The following is a 20,486-nucleotide window of genomic DNA, read 5'->3' on the forward strand; positions in this document are numbered from 1 at the left end:
CCTAACCGTAGCTCTATTATTATTATTATTTTTATTATTATTATAAGACATCTCACTGCACTGCCACGTCATAAGGACATCTCACTGCATAGCGGACATCCCGGTGGACAAGCAAAATAATAAAAATTCACATATTCACAAATACGCAATTACGGAATTGAAATTTTGACACAAATACGGAAAAAATGCAACCATTTTATTTAAAAAAAACATACATGTTTAAATAAATAAAAAAATACATAGTTCAAAAAAAATCTCAAAGCTTCGACGAGCCGTATATATAAAGTTATTTTTAAAAAATCAAAAATTCGGATGTCCGCCGAGACGTTCGTCGAGGACAACACAACGGACGACCCGACGGATGTGCCCTCATGACCGCGGACGACCTCTCATCCGTCTGGGACGTCCGTCGCCGGGATGTCCGTTGCAATAGTGGACGTCACCAACGGACGAGCCGACATCCGTCGGGACGTCTGCTATTGTGGATGCTCTTATAGTGAAGTACTCCACGATATACTCCCTTCTTCCTACAATAAGAGTCACACTTTGTCATTTTGGTTCGTCTTATAAGAGTCACACTTCATTTTTACTATAAATGATAAGTAGGTCTCACATTCCACTAACTCACTTCACTCACGTTTTATTACAAAATCAATATAAAAAAGTGGGTCTCATATTCCATTAATTCTTCTAACTCACTATTTTTTACAATCTCAAAACTCGTACCCACAATAAGAGTGACTCCTATTATGGGAAGATAGAAGTATTAAATACGGAGTATATTGTAAATAAAAAATAAAGATAAAAAACAGCATGCATGCACGAATAAAGTTATTTTATTGTTTCTAAAAATTAAAATATATTATCCTTATTTGAGATAAATTAAAAAAAATAATAACTCATTTTAATCCAACAAAGATGTACTCTCTCTTTCTCGTTATAAATAAGGCATATTCCTTTAGGGCCAGTTTTGTAGACAGGATTTTTATGGAAAAGGATTATTATCTGGGCTATATTATCTGAGCTAATCCTCTGTTTTGTAGCTTGGACAAATGCAACTCAAAGCCCGAAGAAAAGGCGGCGGCCCGTCCATGCCCGCATGAATAGTGTAATTTTTCACTATTGGGCATAGTTAATTAATCCTAAAATTTTTGTGGGTTTATTCACTGTTTCAGCAGGTTTCCCCTTTCTACCCCTTTATTCTACCTCATCTCTCTCTCACAACGAGGACTCTGCCCTACCCTGCAACTTCGTCCTTGCCAAGGCCATTGACGGGAGTGGCGGCGATGGGCCTCGGGATCGGCCATCTGTTGTAGATCCTCGCGGAGCAACCTCCGTCATTCCCGGCCAGGCGGTAGTAGCGGCGGCGACCGACGAATTCGCAAAATCCGGATGTGACGATTTCCGAACCTCCTTACTCCCCTCCATCTTCTCTTTTGTGTTGCTTATTACTTTTACAAGTTCTATGTTTAATTTTGACGAATTCAATAATCTGAGTTGTATGCTTATTTTTTGGTTTATAGTTTTTTGTGAATTTTGTTGATTTCTAGAGGATATATAGTCTGGGACGATCATCGATGAATTTTGGGTTGGAATATAGAATCATTGATGAATTGTGAGACGATCTTGATGAATTTTTGGTTAAAATTTGTTGATTTCTTCTATAAATACATACAAAAATAATGTATTTGTAGTAAGGGTAACTTTGTCATTTTACGTCCTATAAATACTTATTCTGAAAATTTATCCAATCTAAAAAACAACATTATCCCAAATTGTAATCTAAAACTATCCTATTTTTTGCCCGAAAATTTTATCCCAACTTAACAATCACACTATATTCTGTCCACGATACAAAACGAGCCCTTAGGGTGGGTTTGGTTGCCATGATAGGCATAGATAATTGGCTTATCTATCCCATTCCTATTGTTTGGTTGCCATGATAGTGCTACCCCTAGGCCCATGAAAGGGAAGAAAGCTCGTCCAGGCCCGAAAATATATCCACTAAGGCCTGTTCACTCTCATGGTTTTTTTAATGGCCGTGAGATAAATATGTGGCTGAATTAGGTGGTGGGCCCCACCTGAACAGAATTTAGTTTGCATGTTCAGTGAACATGAAATGGTGACTAGTTTAAAAACTGTTGCCTCTTCCAACATGTAATCAGACCGAATAGCCCCCACCATCTCTTCAAAATTCCCTGCTCAACACTTCTGAAAAACTTAGCAGCGGGAAACGAAATCTCAAATTTGAGTCCACTCCCACCCAATTATTTTGGGCAAAAAGGTTGGATGTAATAAAAAATGAACCACAGTCTTTACTTCTACAAAACCTCATTGAGCGGCGAAAGGTACGACCGAATCTCCCTGAGGTGCGAGCGGGAACCTCCCCGTGCGGAGAGACGTTCTTGAATCTCGATTTAAGTTGTATCGTGGTGAGCTGTTGAAATTCAAGACACCCATGTGTGAGGAAACAACAACCAAAATTAACGGAGCAGATGCTATGAGCTGTGAGTCGATTGGGATTTTTTTATTCTAAAAAGATGTGTATGATTTGGTTAAGCAATGGAGTGATGTATGTAACAGAGGTAATTTTCGCGCCCGGTCGTGGCGGCCACTCCTCCGGCGTCGATCGCAGAGAGGCGTGCGAGAGAGAGAGAGTTAGGGATGGATTGAGGGGGTGACGATGATAATTTGGGGGAATTCAAATTTGGGGGAAATCAAGTTTGGTGGGGTAAAGTAGTCAAATGCTGAAATAATCTGAAGGAGTCAGAAATTAATAACACCTTCTGTGGAAGATTTACATCCAGTCAAATGCTGGTGAACAGTGACAGGCCATGTTGTTAATAGAGGGCTGACATGTTTAAAAACATGTCCACTGAACAATACGAAATATTTGGATTTGGGCTGTTAACACACTATATCTGCCAGACTGAAGCGTGATAACTCAGTCACTCAAATTTGCAGTGATTTTACACTGTTTTTTCCATGATACCCACAAATGCCCCTTCTCTCACCTCTCTCCTCTCACCCTACCACCTCATTTCTCTTTCCTTCATCTCTCTTCTGATGCTATATCTCTCTTCTGATGCTATGCAACCCAAGTTCACCTCTCCCATGGCGGGAGTGGTGCGGTGATACAAGCATATCTTCAATAATATCCTCATATCTTTATTAATTAGTTATTGATTTACCATATCTTTTCATATTTATTAGGATTATTTTCTTGTTCCTTAGGGTATCCATTATTATAAATAGTGAACATTGTTATTCATTTCGATCATTCAAGAATTATCAAATTATCTTATTTTTCTTTTATCGTGTTTTACTTTCTTTTACAACCCTAAATCTTGGTTTGATCGACGGGCAAAGCTCCCGCGACTATCGTTTATCGTGTTAAGGGAACTTCACCCTTAACAGCCGGTGACAACCACCGTTGCACCATGAGTGTTGCCACCGAGCTGGATATGATGAGGCGGTGATGAGACCAAATACAACATTTTTCGATTCTCTGATTTCATTAATTTTTGTGGGGCTGTGATTATTGCAATCGAGAATTTAAGCCTCTTGCTTCATCAACTCTTCCCTCTCCACGACTGAAAATCTGGGTTCATGTGATTTGGAACTTTCATGTACGCTTTTCAATTTCCTGTTTGATTTTGATCATGGTTCATGTAATTTGGAGATCTGGGTAATGTAATTTAGAAATCTTCGTCAGCCTATTGCAATTTTATGTTCGATTTTGTGTTTCATGGTTTTTGCTTCATTTTGTGTTTTATGGTTTCCATTTTGTCTCTTGAGACCATAGAAATTTGGAGTTGGATTTTGTGGCCAAATTTCTATCAAATTTCGCTATTGGATTCTTGGGAAAAAAAATTGGGTAATGAATCCTTAAGGGCATAGAAATTTGGATATGAAGCTGCTGGATTCTTGAAAATTTTCTATCGAATTTTGATTTTATGGCTTTTTTTTATTGACACTTGTTTATACAAAATATGATTATTGAACTAATAATAATTTATAGTAAAAAAATTCGATTATAAACATTATCTTAGTTCATTATACAAAAATTGATTATTGACCTAATACACCTTTTTTATCAAAATCCTAGGTCATATACTTGTTTGATTAAAAATTAGATACCGTATTTAAGATCCAAAAATGAAATAAATAAAGAGTATTTTTGTCCTTACAATTCATTATCTACAAAACTAATTTGTGTATCAAACAACATTTTAAAAAGATTATCTTCATACTATCTTACTTTCGGCCCGAAAATCCTATCTCTATCTAGTTTTCTTGCACTATACTATCATGACAATCAAACGAGCCTTATAGGCCGTCTCATTATAAGTGAGATATTTACTTTTATGACAAAAAAACAACACTCTATCCATTTTGTTTACTTTATTTCACTCCTAAAAGTCATAGACAAAAAAAATACTACTCCTTCCGTTTCTTCATAGTTGAGTCATTTTTTCATTTCGGGAAGCTCCTTCATAGTTGAGTCATTTTCATATATAGTACTAACATTTTTCTCTTTCTTACTTTGCTCTCTTTTACTTTATTCTTTTTACTTTATTCAATTTTTACGCTATTCTCTCTACTTTTTTCTTTTTTTCTACGTTTTTTATCTATTTATTTAACACACTCAACATTTTTTTAAACTATGTGTCGAAAAGTTTCGCCTCAATTATGAAGGAGCGAAGAGAAGAGAGTACTATGTCACGCGCTATTCATTGACGCAATGAATATTTAACACTCAAGTAGTAGTAAGGTATAATGATGAGGCTAAAATGAGGATTATTTAAGTAGCTAAGTGATTGACTAAGTGTTTACACAAACAATGAGGATTTAAGCTTAAAGTGGCTTCTAGGAGATCATTTGTTGGACTAGGCATGTGATCATTTGGCCATGGAGTTCATCCTAATGCCTTATCCTCCCATATCATTAACACAAATGAATGCAAGCACGCAACTCGATAAAGCAAATCAATCCAGGATAGTTTCCACAAGACATGTGACTTTCATACTCTCCTCAACTCAAGAAATCGGTTGTAATCACAACATACTCTTTCAAATAAATCATGCACAAATTTCATCAATCCTAAGCTTCAAAGATCAAGTAAAATCAAGCAAGATTTCCCAACCAGAAAGCCGAAGATCTAGCATGCACCCGTCAATTACATTGATTCAAAACACCTTAGCATACAATACACCCAAGAAACATGCATGAAAATCATTTAAACTCAAACAACCCCCCCAAACTTGAATGTTTCATTGTCCTCAATGCATGCAAAGAAGAACATAAAAAGTAAAGGGATAGAGTACTCCCTCAAACTTGACATGATATCCATAGTGCATTCGGGTGGGAGGGCGGGTGTATCTTCAATTGTAGGTGTACTCTCTCATAAGCTCCAATGTAATTGTTATCTCCATGTTGCTCCTACACGAACAAAAAATTAAAACAACATAAAAAGAAAAATACTCAATTCATTAAAATACATCGAAGGAAAGAATTGAGCAAACAAAACCCTCGATTTATTAAGAGAAAATAAAAAACTAAAAACTCATTGGGTTGCCTCCCAACTAACGCCTTTGTTTAAAGTCGTTGGCTCGACTTAGTCTTCTAGCTACAACTCTGAAACAAGAAAATAAAATGTTAGAAAACTATACAAAAATAAAAACAAAAAGAATCCTAATTAAATAACCAGTTGCCTCCCCGACAACGGCGCCAAAACTTGATGTGTAATTTTCGAGCTTTTATATCAATGGACTAAGAACACACAAGTTTAATTAAATAACTCTAAAATTAAAACCTTTATGCAAGAGTACAGATGCAATTGTAGTAAAAGAGTGTCGAACCATATGGAGGCGTAGGTTATTTAATTTGAGATTGATAACACAAAAATTAATAAAGAGATGATAAAACACACAACGATAAACAAAACACAAACTTTAGAAAATAAGATAAGAAGAAAGCATTGCTCCTATATGTCTCGGGCATATGAATTGGGATACTTCGATGGACTACTGCGATCAAGACTATGCATAAGAGGATTAAGTTTGTTTTACGCTCCATATCCGTTGAACACTTCAAGGGAATTGTATACCTAGGATTAACTGAACACGTCTCCAAGTTCTACTCACTAACCTATCACCACTACTAGGTCGCGTAACAAGCTTTAGATTAGTTTCTCCAATTGTCAAACACGATAATGAGATCATATTAACTTAATGCCCACACGAAAGCGCAGTAGACACCAAACTAAATTTACAGATAAAAACTGTCGATCCACTCGAGACTATCTCTCTGAACAAGTATCAAATCTCTAGTTCCTTGTATATGAGTATCGACCAAAATCTATGCTAAAGAGGCAATAGAATAATGGCTACAAAATTCTACCTATCTAGACGTCTCAAGATTAGTAGAATAATTAAACAATTCATAAACAAGAATCACACATAAATTAAACCGTAAAAATCATCAAAGTATCCACAATTCACCCTACAACATATTCGGAGCAACGAAGGAAATCTAGCCAAACATACTAAAATGAATTACACCAAAAGAACCGTGAACCGTGAACTCCATGGTGTTCTCCAACTCTAGATGATGGATGATCTCCCCCGAGATGGAGTTTGGATCGTTCCTTCCTTTTCTCTCCTCTTGCTTCTTTTGCCAATTTTTCGTCCAAAACCGTCTCCTTTTCCCCCATTTTCTTCTCTTTTCCCAAGTAAAACTGCCGACAAACTGCCATTTCGCAGTTGGAATTGATCCACCCGGCCGGGTGGATTTTTACGACAGAAAAATCACCTGGTTGGGTGATTGAAATACCACCCGATCTGACCTCCTTACACGCCTTCTGAATTTCACCCTGGCGGGTGGATTTTTTTTACACCCACAATTCCACCCGGCCGGGTGATGGACTCTGGAGTCTTGCGAAAATCGCCCGACCAGGCGTTTCGAGACTTAAATGCGCCCGGCCGGGCGTTATGCTTCTAGGCTCTTTCTGCTTTGCAGATTTCACCCGGCCGGGTGTTTTATTGAAACAAAATCACCCGACCGGGTGTAGCTTCAGGAATCCTCACGGAACAATGAACTTCCAGCTTTTTTACTTCCTAAACAATGATGAAAACACCATTTGATGAGTCGTAGCTTGTATAAATATATGAAGAACGAAGGGGAAAAATATGGAAAAATGTTTCGCATCAGGAGTACTATAATTATAAGTCGAAAAGAAAGGGGCTCATTTCGACGTAACAAATGAAATGTTTAAAGTTTAAAGGAAAAAGTGAAATGCCATGCTTTTATGGGATTAAAAGATAGATGGAACATCTTTTTTGGTCCACGAACTTTGACAAAGTATCATTTTAGGTCCGTGAACTTTGAAAATATCATTTGAGGTCCACCAACTATAGATTAATATCATGTGAAGTACTTTTTACTATTTCCAAGTTTTTTTGAACGAAAATACCCTAAATACCTTAAAGTGTATATATTTTTAATAAATTTATCATATACTCATATTTTTTTTAAATATCTTTACAATATATTTTTTACAAATTTTCTAAATATAATTTGACCTTAAATATTATCACTTAATTTTGTGACATGCAAGTAAAATTGTTTCTTCAATTTTTTATATTAATTTTTTAAAAATTGAATAAAGAAAGAACTTTTCTTTAATAATAAAAAATTGAATAATGACCTTTTCTTGCATGTCACAAAATTAAATGATAATATTGAAGGTCAAATTATATTTAGAAAATTTGTCAAAAATATATTGTAAAGATATTTATAAAAAAATATGAGTGTATGATAAATTTATTAAAAATATACACCATTTAAGGTATTGAGGGTATTTTCATTAAAAAAACTTTGAAATAATAAAAAGTATTTCAAATGATATTAACTCATAGTTGGTGGACCTTAAATGATATTTTCAAAGTTCACGGATCTAAAATGATACTTTGATAAAGTTTATATACCAAAAAAATATTCCCTCTAAAAGATATAGTACAGGGGTAGCTCGGGAATTGCCATTTATAAGGAGACAAGCAAAAGCTTCTCCGATAGCTATAATAAATAATGCTTCTCTCTTTCTGCGGCTCAAATTCTCCTAGAAACATCATTCCACATAATCTCAAAATCCCAGCTCCCATTTTGGCTTTCGCTTTCTTTCTCTCTCTCTGGTAAATCCCAATTTCTCAGAAATGTCGATGGCAATTTTCTCCCCAAAGCTTCCATCTTTCACCCCTCACTCTCATGCCAAAACCCATCTAGGTTTGAGGCCTAGTTATCTCCCCCTCAGACACCTCGAGAAGCTTCAATCCCCCTTGGTCTTGAGCTCCGATAGCGCCTCTGGTGTGGCTCCTACTGCTCCGGAGGAGACTTCTTCTGTGGAGTCTCTTGGCTCCAACGGCTCTGCAACACCGCCGCCGGTGGCAGTGGAGTCTGTCAATGGTTTTCAGGATGCTAGGTGGGTTGGGGGAACTTGGGACTTGAAGCAGTTTGAGAAAGATGGCAACACTAACTGGGATGCTGTCATTGATGCTGGTCCACTTCTCTCTCTCTCCAAATACACTCGGTTTATCTTAATTGTATCAGCTCTTGCTCTATTATTGTCTTTTCTACGTATCAAAAATCGAATCTTTAAAATGTGGGGATGAATAGGAGAAGGTAACCTCTCTTTGTCTTCAATTTCTTTGTGGTATTTAGTAATTATAGTTCTATTGCAATACAAGTTGATTTATCTAGTAAAGGTGGGATTAGTGAGCCAATGTATACACTTCAAATAAAGTAAAGATCGTATCTTGATTGCTAAAGAACTTTGAAGACAGACCTTCAACCCAATTGTTGTCTCGGCTTCAAATTTTGGAATTTTTGTCAGAAATGATAAAGTGATGAAATTCCCTTTTACATATGTTTGGCTTGTTGCCGTTTCAGTCCAACCATAATGTAACCATTCACTTCCACTTCTTTGAGCTCAGCTTAATCGCACAAGGAAGTATATTCAAAATTCCAAGTCATATGTTACTTCCCTTTTAAATGGTATCTGAAAAGCAAAATACTTGTGTCGGATTTAAATTACTCTAATAAGTTGGTCCCTCATTGATCAGCTGGTGATTAGACTCACCTCTTTCTGTCTCTTTGTGTATTGCAGAGGTGAAGAGGAGGAAGTGGATGGAAGACAGCCCGCAATCATCAAACAATGAAGAGCCTGTTGTTTTCGACACTTCCATTATTCCTTGGTGGGCATGGATGAAAAGGTTCCATCTTCCCGAAGCCGAGCTGCTAAATGGTTGGTTTGCACATTCATTTTCTCTACCTCAGGTTGTAAGAATCACTATAGGCTGAGCAAGTTGGTTGGCTTTTATGCAGGTCGTGCTGCAATGGTCGGATTCTTCATGGCCTACTTTGTGGACAGCCTCACCGGGGTAGGTCTGGTTGATCAAATGGGCAACTTCTTCTGTAAAACGCTGTTGTTTGTAGCTGTAGCAGGTGTGCTCCTTGTAAGAAAGAATGAGGACTTTGAAACCATCAAGAAATTGGTGGACGAGACGACATTCTACGATAAGCAGTGGCAAGCTGCCTGGCAGGATGAGACATCAGAGAAGAAGTAGTAGTTACTAGGGAGATTTTGCAGATCAATTCTCTTGCAATTGTGCCTTTGTTTACAAGTGCTTTTTCTTCTTGAATCGCAAGATTATGATTGTTATCCACTCATCTTATTTTGATTGCTCAAAGCTTCACTCCAAGAGTGTCTAACTTGTTTGAGCTTTGCTAAGATTCTCCCTATAATCTCTTTAAAGCATCCATCGAATTAAAGATGTTATGTTTTGTTCATGCTTTTTGAAAGCAAGAACTATAGGTTTCATAGTTTTTGGCTTTTTGCTCAAGTTCAAAAATCAAGCAAGATAAGTTAGAAATGTAAATCATGTTGTTTGTTGGATTGACTACTCATCAAGCTAAGTTTCAGCAGTGTTGTAAACTAATCGAGCTGAGTTTAATACTAAATGACTCATTTAAATAATCTAGTGTTCGAGTTCGCCTTCAACTCGAGCTTATGTCTAGTTGTTTGAACTCAGTTCGCCACCTAGTTACTGAGATTAGGCTTGCTAGTATCGGATTCGACCTTGAGCTCAAGCTCAAGCTCGAGCTCGACTTGTTTGATATTCGTAAATATGATGTTCAAGCTCGAGCTCATTAAAAGTTCGTGCGAAGCTTGGAAAGATATTCAAAATGCTCTCTTGATCATCATGTTACTAGCTTCTGGCCTACTGGAATTGAAAAGACTTAAAATTGAATGTTTGATTAGTAACTAGTGTATTGACTCGATTAACAAGATCACAAATTTAATTTCGTATTATCAGTTATGTGCTCATAGCATAAATTCTAATCAAAATATGGTAAGAATTTTAATTGTATTAGGATTCAGACTCTGAAAAAATTATAATCAAAATATGGTAAGAATTTTAATTGTATTAGGATTCGTACTTATTAGGAGTTTTCACTTATTATAAATATATATTCATATTACAAATTTATTGGAAGTTCGCTATTAGTAGAAAGATAGATTCTGGGAACAATCCATAAAGATAAAGTTTTATTAATATTTTTATTACTATTTCTTTATCATAAATTCGCATCATATTACTGCATTATTTCGTATTTGCAATATCAATTCTGAGTAAAATTGAGACAAAGAGGGTGGGGTGCAGAAGTGAACCGGAAAGCTTACTTCACCGCCGGCGAATTCGTCTCGGTTAGTTTCCATTTATCACCAATTGCAATTGCAGATTCACTTTTCTCAACAATCCTTTTGTTGCGTGATTTCAATTTATGGCGGATGACATTTTACCCTTTTCCCCCTTGCAGCGGTGTTACAACGATTGGCCACATTTTAGGAAAACTTCTTCTTTTGGAGGAAGAAGATGCCATTCAGCTCTAACTAATTTCTTGCTCAACTTGTTATATATTTTTAACTCATACCGCACAGACTTCAAATACTCTCCCTTTGCAATTTCTTCATAAAAATCGGTATGTTGGGAGCAGCTTTAAATCATATAAACCAATCATTCTTTTCTTGTTGTCTAATTCTGAATTCCTTGATGCCGGATTAACTTTTTGTTACTCATGTGGCAGGATTTGCGAACATGCCTCGCAAAGTGAACTATGGAGTTGATTACGATGATGATTATGAAGATGACTATAATGATGACTATGATTATGATTATGATGAAGAGGTTGAAGAAAACGGTGAGTCTTTTTTTTTTCTACTTTTTCTATGTTGGCTTATAAAAGTTTGGTGTTGGACTAATAATAGAGCATGTGAAGATAAGAGAGCTTGTTTCTACTCAACTAACTTCCAATTACAAATTTTGCTTTCTTTGTATCACCTGTCTTGCCCTTTGTTGTACACTGTAATAGGAAGGTGCAAGACCTGGTAGTAAAAGTTGTGCTCTAATGGAATTCAGTAATTAACTAAGCAGCAGTCATATATTGAAGGGTAGAGGCCATATGCATAAGTATTAGCAATTTTCTTTCAAGTTTTTACCCTGTGAAAGGAAATAAAAAACATGTTGCATCATTAGCAGTTGGTTCCTCTAGATTTTTCGAGTAAAGGTTGCATCTTGTGATCCAGGAATGCTGGTTTTGCTCCTAATGTTAGAAAACTATTTTTATTCTTTGAAGACATCTAATTATGTAGTTCATCTGAATTTCAATGATGGTATTCAGGTGCTTCTAAATTGATATAAGGTTCAATATTACTTTTTCGATTAAATATCCTCTTATTTGTTTCCTGATAGGTATCACAGCTAAGACGATGCCTGCAAAAGAAGTCGGGACGGCTAAGGTCTGGCGATGCCCAATTTGTACTTACGATAATGAAGATAGTATGTCTGCATGTGATATATGTGGGATCTTACGTAACCCTTTGGTCAAGAGCAATATCCAAATCAATGATGTTGCAGGTAGAACTGTTTGTAACATGTATTTCTCGATTTATATTTTATTTTTTTTAATTGTAATTGATTGTTTCGTAACTGAATCACATGCAATAAGGGAAGTGGGGCTGCCTTCTGGACTTTATCCTTTCCTCTTTTCAGTGCCAGTAGATCGTCAAAGTTTCATTGAAATCTGTTATGAGAAATTACTGATGCCACTTAATCTTTCTTCTTTTTAAATTTGACCATAGGCTAGTGTGGATAATAGTGCATCTAGTCTCTTTTCACCATAGGTGCTTATTATTTTCGTCAAATCCTTCATAGAGTAGATACTTTCCATGCAGTGGGCGGCAAATGCAAAGATTCTGGAGTATCTGTGATGGCCAAGTCTCTTTTTGCATCATTGCCGCAACATAGGGTCCAACCATTCATCTTTGAAGTGCAGGATGATGTTTCTTCCACAGATAACCACCTTAACTTCCACAAATTCAGAAATATGCGCAGCACTTTTTCGGAATTCAGTAGTGCTTTTAGTAATCAAAATCATAAAAGAGTTAATATAGGTTCGGAACATTTTGAGTCAGTTATCATCACTCGATAATCATATTTTTATGAAAATTATTCTACACACCGTTAGATGATTATCTGTACCGCAAAGATGAGGACTCACATCTTTTTAATCTGCTTCTTCTTCTTCTTCTTCTCTTTCTTTTCTTTTCTTTTCTTTTCTTTTCTTTTCTTTTCTTTTCTTTTCTTTTCTCCATCTGTTCTCACTCCCCTAATATTTCACTTGTTGTTGGCAGCCCCTTTCAAGTTTAATGTTCCTTCTCCGGATGATTTGGTGTCAAGTGGACTGCAATCACTGAAAATGAAATCCAAAGGTATATCTCTAGTAGTTAGGCTCTATAGTTGACACTCTTTTTGGCAAATAAACTGGCAGATTTTTTTTTCCGGACTAGCCTGTTTCATACAATAACCAAAATTTAATAAATCTTCCTCAGATAATCAGAGGGACACAACTATTCCCGTTGAACTGGAGTTGTCTGCTAAGGATCAAGAGTCCACTTCAGCATCAGTAACAAGGCAGAGAGGTAATGGAGTTAATGAGAAAGATTATGCTCCAACCAGTGGAAGCATACCTGGGATGCCTCATAGCAATGTGAATACTGAGGCTATGTCTTCCAAAACTGGAAAAGTAGAAAAGACTATTGAGAGAAAAACAGCATCAATTTCTGACTTCACTCCTGAGACATGGATGATCCCGGAAACAGTTGATGGTGAACTGAGCCAGCTAAATCTTGCGATTGTAAGCATCTGATATTATGTCGGAAGTCATAGCAAAACAATTTATTTGCGCCCAAAACTAACGATTTCTTGTGTACTCAGGTTGGCCATGTTGATTCTGGGAAGTCAACACTTTCAGGAAGGTTGCTTCATTTATCGGGACGGATATCACAGAAATTGATGCACAAATATGAAAAAGAAGCTAAACAACAGGTAATAGCATTACCAACTTTATATGTTCCAATGTCTCTATATTATATTTGTGGATATATAATTATTTTATATGCCCATTGTTATTTGACCAGGGAAAAGGATCTTTTGCTTATGCATGGGCATTAGATGAAAGTGCTGAAGAAAGGGAAAGGGGTATAACAATGACAGTGGGTGTTGCTTTCTTCACTTCCAAAAAATATCACATTGTGCTGCTTGACTCCCCTGGACATAGAGATTTTGTTCCAAACATGATCTCAGGAGCAACGCAAGCAGATGCTGCAATTTTAGTTGTTGATGCTTCAATGGGTTCATTTGAAGCTGGCATAGATGCTACTGGGGGGCAAACAAGGGAACATGCACAGCTGATTAGAAGCTTCGGAGTTGATCAGATTATTGTTCTTGTCAACAAAATGGATGTGGTGGGATACTCAAAGGAAAGATTTGATTTTGTGAAGCAGAAACTTGGGACATTTCTCCGCACTTGTGGTTTTAAAGAATCTTCTATTTCATGGGTTCCAGCAAGTGTCATGGAAAATCAGAACTTAGTTGCAAACTCTTCTGATTCACGGCTGTCGTGGTTAGTAGCTGCATTTGCTGTTACTTTGTCTCTCTTTTCCCAAGATTTCTTTGCGTCATCTGTCATGCTATGTATGCCTCTGAAATTATAAATCATTCTTTCACCTTTTTATTTAACATATTGTTTCTTGATACATCTATTTTACTCAAACTATTTTCGGGTTTCATCTCATGTGTATAAACCGAAGTAATAATACGTTGGACAGCTTGAATTCGTTATTTGGTATAAATCTTTTATCCATAACATGCATAATTTCTGAGCGTCGGTTGAGCCTAGAATCTACAGAGCTTCAGAGCATGGTATAACTGCTGCGTTTTCTATCTGTTGCTGGGAAAATAGCTTTTATTTATATAGTGGGTGGTGTTGTTAGATTTTTTAATTGCTGTACGACACTATATTATTCTGGAAATGTACTAGATCAGATGACTATTAAAATATTTGATATTCTGGTTGACTATATTGGATTGTTATTTAGAGCTGAGGCAACCTTCCTCTTATTTTGCTATGCAGGTATAGAGGACCTTTTTTGATGGATGCAATAGATTCTCTGCAACTTCCTGCAAGAGATTACTCCAAACCACTACAAATTCCTATATGTGATGTTAAGTCACAATCCCAAAGTCAGGTGTCTGCATGTGGGAAACTGGAAACTGGAGCTATTAGACCAGGACTTAAGGTAAGAGTGTTTTGTTTTTCTTTACATTTTGATGAAACTAAATCTTTCGTTTAGGGTGAGATATGATCCATTCAGAATTATGACAGCATTCTTCTTGAGTAACTCTATACTTCTCAATCCAGTGACATTTTGCACCATATTTAGGAGTGATGTTGTAATTTGACAATTACCTGTCTTGGTTAAAGTTAGACTGGAATAGGATAGGTTTCATTGTAATGGCACTTGTAATTCCATATCATGATTGGTAATATTAGAGATTGTTCATAGTAGAATGAAGGCAGTAAGAAACTTCAAAATGAAGTAGTTTAAAGTTTGGGACTCTAGGATTTTGATCTTTATGTCTGCTTTTAAGATATACTACTATAAAGTTAAAGATCCACCTATCCTGCTCCTAGGATGTTTTATTGAAGTGCTTAGAATATGTTATTAGGACCATACTTCCACTCTGCACTGGTTTAACCTCTTACCATTATAGTTGATTTGTAAGTTGGTCCGTGTTTTTTAAAATAGAAAATATATGATGAGATTGTTGATGGCTTCATTCATTAAGGGCTGGCATCATGTAGCTTTTTCAGTATTTTTCTTCTTTGCAGTATATGTAAGCTGTAAATTAGCACTGCCCTCGTTTCTGCTTTGCTTTGTGGCTTTTTATGTTTGCAATTTTTATTCTCTCTTCAGTTTTTTGTTCAGATGATATATCAAGTAATGGGAGGATATATGTGTTGTCAGTTCTTAGTATTTTGTTCCCTGCAATGAAAAGGAAACTTCTGTACTTGCATCTGTTTTTAGATACTTTGGTGAATGCAGATTTGCAATTTCCAATAATACATTTTGCCTACAGGTATTGGTTATGCCTTCAAAAGAAATAGCCACAGTTCGCTCGTTGGAACGTGACTCTCAGCCATGTAGTATTGCAAGAGCTGGTGACAACGTAACAGTGAATTTGCAAGGCATTGAGGGCAATCGTGTAACAGCTGGAAGTGTGATATGTCACCCTGACTACCCAGTTCAAGTTGCCAGCCAGTTGGAAATGAAGATTCTGGTCCTTGAAATTTCAACTCCGATTGTTATTGGTTCTCAGGTTAACATCAACAAACACTAAAATATACTATAATTTTGTAGTTTATATTGTTAAATGAGTTGACCACGATGTTTTTCAGTTGGAGTTTCACATACACCACGCGAAAGAGGCTGCAAAAATTGTGAAGATATTGTCTCTGCTTGATCCAAAGACAGGAAACGTAACAAAGAAGTCCCCAAGATGCTTGTTGTCCAAGCAGAATGCCATGGTTGAGGTTGGTGCAAAATTTTCTTTCTGTGACTTTGTGTCTCGTTTTGTTGGGAAGGGTGTGTTTTGATGTTTTGCACCTCGCCGTGGCAGGTGGCTTTGCAAGGTCCGGTATGTGTAGAGGAGTACAGCAGCTGCAGAGCTCTGGGAAGAGTGTTCCTTAGAGCTTCAGGAAGGACTATTGGTCTTGGTGTTGTGACTCAAATCATTAAGAGAGAAAACTAGCTTATGGAGCAGTAGTATTTTGTGACTAGTGTTGTGTTAGCTCACCACTTTTAAGCATTGGTGGGAAATTTTTGCACTCGGTTTCATTTTATAGTTTCTTGCATAAGTTGTTATTTCTTGTGAAATGAAATGAAGTGAAAGCGTTTTTGTTTGTTTCAACATTCACCAAAACTGTATTGAAATGAAAGAGTTTTTGTTTCTTAAATGCTGGTTTCAACATTCACCAAAACTATAGCTTGAGACTTCAGATTCATGTATAATTGAAAATGTTGAATTCTGCGGCACAATACATGATTAATTATTGTGTGGCATTCCACATTCCCTAAACATAGCATCAGCTGTATTTTAATTGCAGGTAACATGAGATGTTTGTATTTCCTAATCAAATTCTTGTACATTTATCATATTTCACAACGGAAACAGCACCAACATTGCAGACTTTGCTTTGGTCCTCAAACCCAACGATTGGGAGGAAGAACCACTTAAACAACAATCATAGCTAAAACCCCAACACCAAATTCTACTTCTTCTATTCCTAAGCTTCTTTCTTTGATCACAAACAAGCTTGGATGCAATCCACCAGAATCAAAAGTTACAAAATCTTCCCTTTTCATAATAAAAAATGTCTATTACACGAGGCTAGTTAAGTTTTTTCACAGTTAAATTTCAAAAAAACAAGGATAATGATGTCACTACATCAATCTTCTCCACCATTTTCTGTGGCTTCTGACCTCCTGTTTGCTTCCTCCCGTTCTGCACAAGCCACAATCAATAATGAGCATAAACATGCAATTGACAAGTAATACGATGATTATCATCTTCATGTTTTATTTTGCACAACAATGGTTGTGTTGACAGATGTACTAAAGGAGAGTGGCTGGGGTTCAACCAAAGTCTGTTGTGTTGCCAAAGGCACAACAAATGCTCAACAATGAATAGTCAAGGTTTTAAATGTGTTTTATGCCCAGAGGCATTTTCCAATGGCTCCACAAGGCAGTGCTGTACACCAAGGAGTAAATAATAAAAACACATGGAAATTATATCTAATGTAATCCTAGAAAGCTATTTTTCACTGATTTACTTTCTCCTAAGTCCAAGATACAGACGGAGCCTTATTTCCTTAATGCCAACGGTGAGAGAACTAGCCATGTTTTGGGCTGGAATGAATCATATCCAATCATCAGACCAATCAGACACTGTTTAGATATGATTATAAACCAAAATCTTAGAAGTTTTCCCAACCAAAGACATGGCCATATGTTTGGCTAAACAACTCAAGTGTTGCAAGCATGCTTCATTAATTATGTATGTATAGTAAGAGACTCAAAATCATGCTTTACCAAAAGTCAGCCATAGTCCATATGCAAAATTATCCCAAATAAATCTGCTTGTCATAATTATCTATCATGATAAAGTTGCATAGAGGCGATCTACAATGCCTTTCAGCAGTTCAACCATATATAATAATCTTACTGCTTACACACACACAACTAATTTGGATTATATTAATGTACACATGAGGCAGCTACACCAGAGAGGTCCTTTAACATAAGCTGATACCGCTTGCCTTTACTCCATAACATAAGCTAAAGCTACTAAATACAAACTCTGTGCCAGCTGAGTTGAATAATTTCCTCAAATCCTCCAAAACTCAACACCTAAAAATTTACTGCATTTTTCAAGTCACCATATCACTACTTAACTTAACTTCTTCTCCCTTTCCCTTTAGGAATAAATCATCATCCTCAAAAGTAAATCTAAGTCAGTCGATTCTGAAGCAATCAAACCACAAGCTCTGTCTGAGCACAGTTTCGTAACTTTTCTCAATAGTCCGATACCTAATCCTCTCAGCAAGCTTAAATCACAGCATTTTCTACAGCTAAAAAATTTAAATCACAAATCACAACACAAACAATACTAGTTTTAATGTTTTATTAATGAAGAAGCTAGTTGAGAAGTAAAAGAGACTTTTAGGAGAAAACTACGTAAATCCAAATGCACTTGGGGCATGAGACATGAAAATGTTAACAAGAACAAGAGAAACCATCTCAAATAACCAGTAAATTGGACAACCAAGGTCAAATGTCTAGGAAAAAGATAGCATACCCATGAGTATTAACATAGCCTTCTGAGTGCGCCTTTCGAGCTTGTCAAGCCGCTTCTGCACATCCCTTCTCAAATCCCAATTTGGTTTCTTTGGTGCTATGTTGAGGAAAGGATCCTATTTTATTTAAATCACAACAGTTAATATCAAAGGATAGTATATTTGAGAGGGAGCAAGATAGGGGATGGTGAGGAGTGATAAACTCCGTGAAAAACTACTACCTCTTTATTTTCCTCTGGTGGAGGAGCTGCCAGTACTGGGTCTACGAATTTAGGTAACACGGGCGGGGCAAGTTTACCCTCTTGCAATTGCTTGTCGTGAGGAAGGTAATTCCGAAATTTCATATTAACATTGCTAGGAGAAACAGAGATAAGCAGTCAGGAACATAGTCCAAACAAATTCTAGCAAAATACTAGTAGAAAATAGCAATGAATGGCTTCTAAGGAAAATTATATGAACTCATTCGTGGAATAAAATAAAGAGATAGACGAAATAGATCTAAATGAAAAAAAATATATGGCCATTGCGGTATTCGTCCTTCAAGGGAAGTGCACAAACCCTAATCATAAACTGTGAGCAGCAGAATTGAAGATTAGAAGGAATCTTACTCATTTTCTTCCTCCCCGGGATGATTCTCAGAAGCAGCATCGTCGTCGGGAGTGTTGAGGAGTTCCTGAGCAGCCCTAAGGGCTCTCAGCCTCTCTCTGCGAGCCGCCGCCGCAGCATCGAGCGATTCATCGTCTCCACCGCCCATTTTCACCGATCAAGTAGTATGCTATTAGGATTTAGGGGGGAAATTATGCACTCTTTCACTCAAAAACTTGGATTTATCAATTCCAATACCTCAATCCTAAAATCTAAAATCTAAGGCGTCCGCAATACAATCACTTATCTGTCCCTTAATTACTATTCATAGACTTCACTGTACTTTTTTACTTCATCTCTTAACTAAGAGATGAAACCTGCATCCCTTCGTCCCTTAAATTACTATTCATTTAATTTTATTTTTTATTTTTATTTCCAACTAAATTCAATTAAAAAAACACCCTTCATTAACAATAAAATAAATTACAACATAAAATAAAAATATAACTTAAAATTCAAAAAAATAAAAAAACCACTTAATTAAAATCTTAAAAAATAAAAATGACATAATTTAAAATACAATTTTAAAGAAAATAAAAAAACTACTCCGCCGGCGAATCATCCCCCGAAGGCAGTGGAGGTGCACTGAAGCAGTGAGGAGGCGGAATGCCAAGTTGTGCTGCCATAAACTCAATTCCGTTAAGATAGGCTTGGTATTGGGAGACGTCATGCGGGAAGTGTCCTCCATTGTGGCGGCCATGTACATGGACATAAGGGAGTTCGAGGATCCCCCGAGCCCGAGCCCACCTGGCTTGATTCGGCTCCGCCCCTCCTCCCTCTAGCCGCCTTCGCCGCATTTCTCCCTTGCGGCCGACGGCGCCCACGGGAGGACCCCTCAGCATCGTCTGCCGGGGCCTCAACCTCCTGCGAGGCAAACTCTTGTGGGGCGCTGCCCGAACCGCCCTCACTAGACGAGTATTGGCCACCTGCCGTGTGCTTCGTGCGCTTCGAGCCCGAGCTGGACTGGACACCGCCAGCCCACCTTTCCTCGTCTTTGACGACCTCCAAAACATCGACATATTTGAATTGTTTGCCGGTGTCGTCGAAGTAGACTCGCAAAGCCGACCTCAGAATGTCGGCTCCCGTGGCTCTGCTTTAGTAATGTACCGCTTCATTCTTGTGGATGGCGCAGAATCTTTTGACCTCTCTGTCGACTCGGTCAAAGTGAGCGCGGAGCATCTTATATGTGCGGCGGCTGGACCCCTTCGGCTTAATCTCGTGGTAGGCCTCGGTGACCTTTTCCCAGAAGCACTTCCAGGGTTGTTGATTCCCGACGATGGGATTGTACGAGACGCTGATCCAGGTGTTGTACACCGCCAGCGTTTCTTTGGGGCCGTACGGATGCCGGCCTAGATCCTCCTCCTCCTCCGCCTCCGCCCTGGAGCTTCCACCGCCTCCGCCTCCTCCCTCGCCTCGGCCTCCTCCACCACCTCGGCCTTCTTCCGGAGTGGGATCAACGGAATAATCCTCCCGAATCTGGGATAATCCCTGCGAATACCTCGGGGCGGAGCGTATGCATCCACATC

General features: G+C 37.5%; 3 protein-coding genes across 4 annotated transcripts; 2 read left to right on the forward strand and 1 right to left on the reverse strand.

Annotated features, from left to right (window-relative positions):
• Positions 1-8,084: 8,084 nt before the first annotated feature.
• Positions 8,085-9,787, forward strand: LOC121805580 (light-harvesting complex-like protein 3 isotype 1, chloroplastic). Its single transcript, XM_042205491.1, has 3 exons — positions 8,085-8,556; positions 9,164-9,301; positions 9,382-9,787. Exons 1-3 carry the CDS (start codon positions 8,214-8,216, stop codon positions 9,621-9,623), a joined length of 723 nt encoding a protein of 240 aa, XP_042061425.1. The 5' UTR covers positions 8,085-8,213; the 3' UTR covers positions 9,624-9,787.
• An 800-nt stretch (positions 9,788-10,587) lies between these two features.
• On the forward strand, positions 10,588-16,416 carry LOC121805084 (HBS1-like protein). 2 transcript variants are annotated; one of them, XM_042204861.1, is made up of 13 exons: positions 10,588-10,765; positions 10,879-11,040; positions 11,146-11,259; positions 11,811-11,975; positions 12,293-12,511; positions 12,752-12,829; positions 12,950-13,254; positions 13,335-13,445; positions 13,538-14,022; positions 14,533-14,698; positions 15,540-15,779; positions 15,859-15,993; positions 16,080-16,416. In XM_042204861.1, the coding sequence occupies exons 3-13, from the start codon at positions 11,157-11,159 to the stop codon at positions 16,209-16,211; spliced, it is 2,139 nt and encodes a 712-aa protein (XP_042060795.1). In that variant the 5' UTR covers positions 10,588-10,765; positions 10,879-11,040; positions 11,146-11,156; the 3' UTR covers positions 16,212-16,416. The 2 variants fall into 2 exon arrangements, with proteins under 2 accessions (XP_042060795.1, XP_042060796.1); XM_042204862.1 differs by lacking the exon at positions 12,293-12,511 and having other exon boundaries at positions 10,592-10,765.
• A 291-nt stretch (positions 16,417-16,707) lies between these two features.
• Positions 16,708-19,191, reverse strand: LOC121805085 (coiled-coil domain-containing protein 12-like). The gene is made up of 4 exons (XM_042204863.1): positions 18,924-19,191; positions 18,537-18,669; positions 18,318-18,432; positions 16,708-16,964 (listed from the first exon to the last, which is right to left on the reverse strand). Exons 1-4 carry the CDS (start codon positions 19,067-19,069, stop codon positions 16,909-16,911), a joined length of 450 nt encoding a protein of 149 aa, XP_042060797.1. The 5' UTR covers positions 19,070-19,191; the 3' UTR covers positions 16,708-16,908.
• Positions 19,192-20,486: the final 1,295 nt, after the last annotated feature.

The sequence above is a fragment of the Salvia splendens genome, chromosome 5 (assembly GCF_004379255.2).
Source record: "Salvia splendens isolate huo1 chromosome 5, SspV2, whole genome shotgun sequence".
Lineage (NCBI taxonomy): Eukaryota > Viridiplantae > Streptophyta > Magnoliopsida > Lamiales > Lamiaceae > Salvia > Salvia splendens.

Bases quoted from the DNA above. Each gene is read 5' to 3' on its own strand.
- LOC121805580 (XM_042205491.1), top strand. From the start codon at position 8,214: ATGTCGATGGCAATTTTCTCCCCAAAGCTTCCATCTTTCACCCCTCAC. The intron at 8,557-9,163 runs GTCCACTTCTCT...TGTGTATTGCAG, and splicing joins GGATGCTGTCATTGATGCTG to AGGTGAAGAGGAGGAAGTGG. The intron at 9,302-9,381 runs GTTGGTTTGCAC...GCTTTTATGCAG, and splicing joins CGAAGCCGAGCTGCTAAATG to GTCGTGCTGCAATGGTCGGA.
- LOC121805084 (XM_042204861.1), top strand. From the start codon at position 11,157: ATGCCTCGCAAAGTGAACTATGGAGTTGATTACGATGATGATTATGAA. The intron at 11,976-12,292 runs GTAGAACTGTTT...CTTTCCATGCAG, and splicing joins CCAAATCAATGATGTTGCAG to TGGGCGGCAAATGCAAAGAT. The intron at 12,512-12,751 runs GTTCGGAACATT...TGTTGTTGGCAG, and splicing joins TCATAAAAGAGTTAATATAG to CCCCTTTCAAGTTTAATGTT.
- LOC121805085 (XM_042204863.1), bottom strand. From the start codon at position 19,069: ATGGGCGGTGGAGACGATGAATCGCTCGATGCTGCGGCGGCGGCTCGC. The intron at 18,670-18,923 runs GTAAGATTCCTT...TGTTTCTCCTAG, and splicing joins CCCGGGGAGGAAGAAAATGA to CAATGTTAATATGAAATTTC. The intron at 18,433-18,536 runs GTAGTAGTTTTT...TAAATAAAATAG, and splicing joins CACCAGAGGAAAATAAAGAG to GATCCTTTCCTCAACATAGC.